The sequence below is a fragment of the Lineus longissimus genome, chromosome 19 (genome assembly GCF_910592395.1).
Source record: "Lineus longissimus chromosome 19, tnLinLong1.2, whole genome shotgun sequence".
Lineage (NCBI taxonomy): Eukaryota > Metazoa > Nemertea > Pilidiophora > Heteronemertea > Lineidae > Lineus > Lineus longissimus.
The window spans coordinates 4454055-4462001 of NC_088326.1; the positions used below are offsets into that span (position 1 = coordinate 4454055).

General features: G+C 40.5%; 1 protein-coding gene across 1 annotated transcript in view; it reads right to left on the reverse strand.

Moving 5' to 3' along the window:
- LOC135502742 (solute carrier organic anion transporter family member 5A1-like) overlaps positions 1–7532 on the reverse strand; it is a 47908-nt gene extending 40376 nt beyond the window's left edge. The window contains exons 1-3 of the mRNA XM_064795768.1: positions 7418–7532; positions 1059–2120; positions 101–424 (exon numbers count right to left, since the gene is read on the reverse strand). Coding sequence (XP_064651838.1) covers positions 101–424; positions 1059–1914 — 1180 coding nt within the window. The 5' untranslated portion in view covers positions 1915–2120; positions 7418–7532. The remainder of the gene's footprint in view (positions 1–100; positions 425–1058; positions 2121–7417) is intronic.
- Positions 7533–7947: the final 415 nt, after the last annotated feature.

Consider the following 7947-nt stretch of genomic DNA (forward strand, 5'->3'; position numbering starts at 1 on the left):
TTTTGACACATGGCGAAGACACGGGTCTTGAAAAACACGGGTTTTATGACAGGTGGAACTACGACTATTATCATAAATCCTGTAAATTTCATCTCCCTACCTTTAGCTGTCTTGCCATAATTTGCCCTCCAATTGAGATCCTCGTGTGTCAGCGTCTCCTCATGGTGCCCTCGCGCTTTCGCCAACTTTTCCTTCTCCCTCCTCAACGACTTTGGAAAAGCAAAGAACGGTATCGACACACCAAGGAGGAGTAGGCCGCAAATAATGAAACCTCCCCACCAGGCTCCGACCCACATCGGATGACTCGGTGACAACTTGAGTGCTTTGTAATCGAAGGTGAAGGTGTCGACATAGTACTGCAACAGCAGCGCCCCCAGGGAGAAGCCGAGGATAGGACCAACGGTGCCTGTGGCGTACATGAAGGCTGGAAAGGGAAGTATTACATCAATTTGCAATGAATAAGACAAATCGTCTCGGCAATTTCAGGCGGCAAATTTTGACTTTTTTTTGTACAAATTATTGATTTGATTGGCCCTGGTAGTTCGATTGAAATAACCAGAGGCCCATGCGCCTGGAGTTCAGCTGCTACTCAGTCTGCACATGCAATCAACAAGGGTGATGTTGTAATCACCAAGTATACATTATACTGGTTAAACACCTATATAGGACAGTCATTGATAGAAAGTGGAAATTTGCAGATGCAGGAATCAATTTTACGAACGTAATCTATGTTTCAAGGAGAAGTGTCTCGAGATCATGTGGGCTTTGCACTTCCAATTCTGAAGTACAACTTAGGTCTCCCATTTCCTCCTGCATTGCACTACAAATTACCCAATATTGATCCTATATTAGATGATCAGTTATCATGTTGATATACAGTAGAACCCCTCTATTAAGGACACCCTTGGGACTGACAAGTGCTGTCCTTAATAGAGAGGTGTCCTGATTAGAGAGGTCAAACTGAATGGAAACAACCAATTTTGGACCAAAACTAGTGTCCTTAATAGAGAGGAGTCCGCTAACAGAGGTTCCACTGTAAATGCAACAAACCAACTCACCTAGATATCCCGGTGCCTTCTCTCTTGTCACGTGATTATCGATATACGTAGTTCCTAGAGTGTAGATGGGCGTGCCACCCACGCCGATCAAAGTCTGCGCAAGAATCAAAATAAACACATATACTCCATTCCCTGAATCCTCGCCGACGCAAATCTCATTATTGTTGACATCAAACAGGTCGTGGCGTTTACAAATATTCTCGGAGGAGGATGAGTTTGATAGTCTTCCTTTTAAAGTGTAAGTTTGTGCCAAAACGTGTGGTAGTGCGAAGAGAAGGGCACCGATGCCCATGAAGACAACTCCTAGTCCTAGCCAGCGTGGGATGTGTCGGCGTCCGCCGAGATAACTCACGAAAATCACAGCAACAAGGGAGCCAAATTCGTACGAGGCAGCAATAAAGCCCGCCATTGAGCTGCCTATCTCAAATCGTTTTTCTATTGTGGTGATGACACTGTTGAGATAGCCGCTAGACAGCATGTTAGAGATCATGGATAGTATAGATATGACGACGATGAACATTTTGATATTAGCTAACCCCTGTACACATTTGGGGCGCCACTGGCCGATGCCGCACTCTCTCATCTCGTCACCATCATCGGCCATTTTGAACGCTGTGACTCTTGTTTCCGCTGCGGTCGGCGGCAGTAAGGTCTCTGATCCATGCCTTCCCAAAGGGCCAGCTGGGGGAAGTAACGTGTCAGCCCCATGCCTTTCCTTAAGGTCTGCGGGGGGCAGTAATGTTTCGGCCCCATGCCTTTCCTTAGGGTCTGTCGGGGGCAGGTCGGCCCCATGCCTTTCCATCGGGCCTGAATCTGGGCCACTGTTCTGGGCCACAGACTCCCTAGCTTCAGCCATGTTGGTGCCGAGTCCCTTGTCAGGCTCCGAGTCACCACATACTGGTCATTTCTGATATTTCTATTTCCGAGATTATTGAGATGTTGAGATGATAACAGATGTCGCTGCTTAGTGACTATTCCTGGCATGTTCAAGTTCTAGCTGACGTTTGTCCATTCTTGGTTTGGCTTGGTGAGATAGTAATCCCTCTTCCATTCATGGTTTATCTGTAGAGAGAATAAAACATATTCATATACCATTATACTATATCATATACCATGTCATTACAGTGACTCCGAGAAGAAACTTCTGAAAATCTAATTCCCCCTCCATATCGCAAGCGACACGCAAACATACAATTTACATCGCTGCAACCTGCAATCATGATCATATGCGACAAAAATCTCTCGTTGCGGTGGTCACGGCATGTCACACCTGCGTCAAGAATTGTTGATCGCTGAAACCTGCAACTAGCAAATTCAGCAATTAGTTTTAAAATTATTCACCTGCAGAAAAGCGATAATTTTCTCGCTCGTCACAGCAATAATTATCAAAGGTTACAGCGATAAAAATGGCTCATTTGCGTAGTTCTTTAAAATATACTGAAGGAATCTTTAAATGTGTGTATTGCTAGTTTAGTTTTCTGAAGAGATGGGCAAAGACATGTATTCATCCACAGGCGGAAGTGTGGCACTGACACATAGTCCGTACTGAACTCTGAAGCTGTGGTAAATACATGACTGTGATGGGTGAAAGTGGATTTATTCTTCAATGTTTGGTGGATTCTTAATCTTCAGAGCCAGGCCATAACGCGGATATACTTTTTGATAATTAATTTAAGGAAATATTGTCTCACTGGCCAGTTTAGAACTTGTATTCTAATAGGGCCATATCAGTCCGCGAGTGACGATTTGATGGCAATGCTGTACACAAATCAATTTTTCTCAGGCAATCGGTATTGGAATGTTTTGAATTTTTACTATTATTTCGATAAAAGCCTCTTCAAAACACATATAAAATTTGGTGGGAATTAAAGCACCCTTGGTGTACTTTTTTCACCAACCTATATTTAAAATGTACACAGAATGTACACGCTGGCTAATAGAGGTCTCTAGCCAGGTGAGTGGATTTTTTTTCTTCTCTGAAACATGTGTCTGTGTAAAAGGAATTGATACCGCATTGGAGGTATTGATTGTCTCACCCAAACTGCGTGGGTGGAGCTAAAATGTAAACCAAGAGGCAGGTTTGGTCTACATTTTAGCTCCACCCTTGCAGTTTGGGTGAGACAATCAGTACCAACAGTGAGGTATCAATTTCTCTTCTAAAACATCTCAAATTGAATATCGAATAATGTGCTTTGAAATCCTTTTGAAAAGCTTCCACATTTTGCAGCACCAACCCAAGCGGTTTGGGTTGCCTCACCAAAACCTCTGTGGTGAAAAGGAGGCTATACATTATCCATTATGAAAATGAAATATTCTCACTCGGGTGTTTTAGAATTATTATCCTACTGCATAACAGGCATAACTAAACCAAGGTTGAATACAATGCGTTCTCTGGCTCAGATTAATCTTGCCTCCAGGACATATCATTTTTGGTGACAGGATTTGGAAAGTTCAAACATTTCCAGTGTATTTGTTTTGGAAGTGATCGATATTCTAGTCATTCATACAACATGCACAATCACACCCTGAATCAATTAGCTAGATTGCCAAAAAAGAGACAGGCCTTCAAGTTTGCCTGCACTGTTTGAGTTTTTCAACGAAATATTGTTGTGTTCATCTGGTAATACGGTTCTTCAAGCATGATTTGCATCACATATATAATAGAAAAAAATCTACCACCTTTTTGTCCTAGTAATTCAATCAGGCCGGTTGTTTGTGGGATGAAAATTCACACCGTATGCAGGTGCAATACCTTTCAACATGTCTCTTGTTGCCAGGCAACATTGGTAACCTTCAAAATAACCATAAATCTAGTCAAGGGGAACTTGTTTACAAACAGATTGTTTACTAATACACAAAGGCCAACATCATTTTTTTGGGCTGCGCAGTAGAAACAAATCTTGCCGCAGTACGTACTGTTATTGTGCACATCAATTTGCTGATTCTTGGAACCTACATGTATATATGTTACATCAGTCTAACAAACAGCAACTGTAAATTCAAAACAGTAACAGTGTTACTTTTTAGCTGTAAATTCAAAATAGTAATAGTGTTACTTTTTAGCTGTAAAGTCGAAATAGTAATAGTGTACCTTTTAGCTGTAAAGTCGAAATAGTAATAGTGTTACTTTTTAGCTGTAAAGTCGAAATAGTAATAGTGTACGTTTTAGCTGTAAAGTCGAAATAGTAATAGTGTTACTTTTTAACTGTAGAGTTTAAATAGTAATAGTGTTACTTTTGAACTGTAAAGTAGAAATAGTAATAGTGTTACTTTTTTACTGTAAAGTTGAAATAGTAATAGTTTTACTTTTTAACTGTGAAGTTGAAATAGTAATAGTGTTACTTTTTAACTGTAATGTTGAAATAGTGATAGTGTCACTTTCGAACTGTAAAGTTGAAATAGTAATAGTGTTACTTTTGAACTGTAAAGTAGAAATAGTTATAGTGTTACAGTAGAACCTCCCTCAGCGGACACCTCTGCCAGGCGGACACCTCTACATAACGGACACGTCCGGCCAGTCCCGATTTTTTCTAAGTCATTTCCAATAACAAAAACCTCTGTACGGCGGACACCTCTCTATTCCGAATTGCGGACAGGGCGATAGCCAATTTTTGGTCCAATTCCCTCCCAATTACGGACAGTAGGCAAAAACAATGGCTTCCCGCTTGCGCTTGGAGAGTCAAGTAGGCCCGACAGGTGTGATATTTGCGCAATTAATCAACGTAATTACCCCATGGCATTGTGTTTTTGTATCCTAATTAAGCCGCGGCATTGGCATTGTGTTTTTGTATCCTAATTAAGCCGCGGCATTAGTTTACTCATCTTTTCAACTAATCACATAGGCCTTTTGTGTCTACGGACACTCATAAATCCACGCGGTTTTGTCAGTGTTGCGGCGAATATGCGTTAGTAGAGAAATTAGAAAAAAATAATTATTTATCAAAGGTGGCTGATGGACAGAAATTATGGTGTTTTTTCACACATTATGACATGTCGAGGAGATTTTGCAATAAAAGGGGCACCTTTTACTAGAGAGATTATTCACGCTCTGAGTTCCAAAGTAGCTCACGTCATTCAACGCAACATCACAAGCAAATACCGATCAGCCAACAGGTTTAAAGTTTCTACGCTAGATGTCGACACAGAGAAAACCAAGACCTGCAAGGCGGGAACTTCAAATCCACCTATCGGACGATTTGGCATAACCTCTCTATTGCGGACACCTCTCTATTGTGGACACCTGGGCCCAGTCCCATGGGTGTCCGCAATAGAGAGGTTGTACTGTACTTTTGAATGGTAAAGACAAAATAGTAATAGTGTTACTTTTTAGCTGTAAAGTTGAAATAGTGATAGTGTTACTTTTTAACTGTAAAGTTGAAATAGTGATGGTGTTACTTTTTAACTGTAAAGTAGAAATAGTAATAGTGTTACTTTTGAACTGTAGTGTAGAAATAGTAATAGTGTTACTTTCTAACTGTAAAGTTGAAATAGTAATAGTGTTACCTTTTAACTGTAAAGTTGAAATAGTAATATTGTTACTTTTTCTGTAAAGTTGAAATAGTAATAGTGTAGTAATTAGTAATAGTAGAAAAAGAAGTTGTGTTACTTTTTCAAAAATAGTAATTTTAAAGAGGTACGCCATTAACTAATGGTGGTTTAGGAATATAGAAATGCAGTAATACACAATGCCGCAATGCAGTTATTATGCATACTAATTTGCTGAAACTTGGTATCTAATGTATTTCTTTATCTATCTACACAACAGCAATGCTGAAATTCACATCTAGTTAGTATTTACACAATTGGAAATTTTCAAATTCGATTACAAATTTTAAAATTTTCAATAGAAAGTTGGCCCCCTAAGTTAGTACACTTGCCAAGTGGTTTACTGATCGTGAACCATCAAGGGTTAACCATCCTAAACCTCATGGGCTATACTCCCTTTAAACATAGCCGGTGTAAACGAATGGCATACCCCTTTAAAGGTCTTTGCCGATGTTAAATATTTGACATTTGTAATTGAATTTGAAAATTTCAAATTTTGTCAATACGTATACGGGATAACATTCGACAATACCGCTGAGTAGATAGGTATTAATACTGGAGATTCTCAGATTCAGCAAATTCGTATGCATAATAACTGCATTACTACATTGTGTATAACTGCATTTCAATTTTCCTGGACCACCAGTAATTATAGACAGCTTACCCCTTTAACCCTTTGAGTGCCAAAACCGTCGTTCGATGTTTTGACCTATTTCTTGAAGGTAACATAAGATGGAGACACTATGCACACTCCTATGACTAGCAGACGATCTATGCACCTGTTTGCGACATCATCATGTGGAGAGAATGAGCATGGGTCGTCAGGGCTTGGCGCTGGTAGAGTTGCCGAAATTGCGGACACGCGGAGCTTCTGCACAAAGTGCAAAATACCACCATCTACCACTCAGTAAAAAGGTACCATTGATGTTTGTAATGAAAGAGTGCATAACGAGCTACAAAATAAGGTATAATACATACAGATTTTATTGCTTTATTTAGAATTTCAACAAGGTTTACAAAACACTGAAAAACCCTTGCAAACCTGGCACAAGGCAGTATATAGGCTTATGCGAGGCTGGCACTGAAAGTGTTAAAGCTTGGTACCATGGTAGGCCTAACTGGTCAGGCCTCACTTCTATCATCGTCACAGGAAGCAGCGTCTTGTGGTGACAGGAAACTACATTAAAGGCCTATGCCGTTTGTTTAATATTCGAAATTTGTAATTGAATTTGAAAATTTCAAATACTGTAGAACCTCTCTATTAAGGACACCCTCGGGACTGACAAGTACTGTCCTTCATAGAGAGGTGTCCTGATTAGAGAGGTCAAATTGAATGTAAACAACTATTTGGGACCAAACGTAGTGTCCTTAAAGAGGATGTCCTTAATAGAGAGGTGTCCACAAAGGGAGGTTCCAATGTAGTGTGATTACGTACTGAATATAAATTTGAGCACACAGATACCAAGTTTCATCAAATTTGTATGCATAATAATATAATAACTGCACTACAGCATTGTGTATAATTGCATTTCTATTTTCCTGGACCACCATCATCGTACCACAGGCACAAGCCACTACCACCAATCAGGCATGTCCGCATGATGCTATGTCAATATATATACACAGAGTGAGACAGTATCATAAAAACACCATTCATTTAAACTTGTACAATGGCTATACAACCGATCTGGCTATGCGAGTAAGGCAATTGTCACTAGCACTGTAACTGCCATTCTCAATATTGAGGCATTTGTCCCTAGCTCTGTAACTGCCATTCTCAGTAACAATCAACCCCAAATTCACCTTTGGCCTACCTTACACCGACATCAAATAACAGTCACTAGCACCTCAGAGAGATAGCTTTTCCAAGCACCATCACGATATCTCCACTACTACACTGACAAAATGGATGCGACTGCAGCTGCCACCATGTAGATGTATAAATCGTTTCACTATGAGATGCTAAATCCTGCTCTTCTGTGTATAAATCACGCCCCCGCTGCCGCCGTTAAAAGAATCGGGTATAGATGACGATAGATGGCGAGTCTGTGTCGCCTATTCCCGCGGTTTTTAAGATTATTCGGATAAGTGCCAAAGTGGTTAGAGCGCCGGGCCAGCTTATAACCAGAAGGTCGTAAGTTCGATACTCGGACGGATCAACACTGTCCTTGTGCAAGGCAAGGGGGGCTATAGGCAGGAGCAGAACGGGGAGCAGAAGGGCTAATTTGGCCACCTTCAGGTGACTAATTATATATTAAGTAAGGGCTCTGGGTCAAGTCAGATTCAGCACAAAATATACTCTAGAATCACTTTTCTAAGGTCAGTTCATAATTTTCCAGGCCTT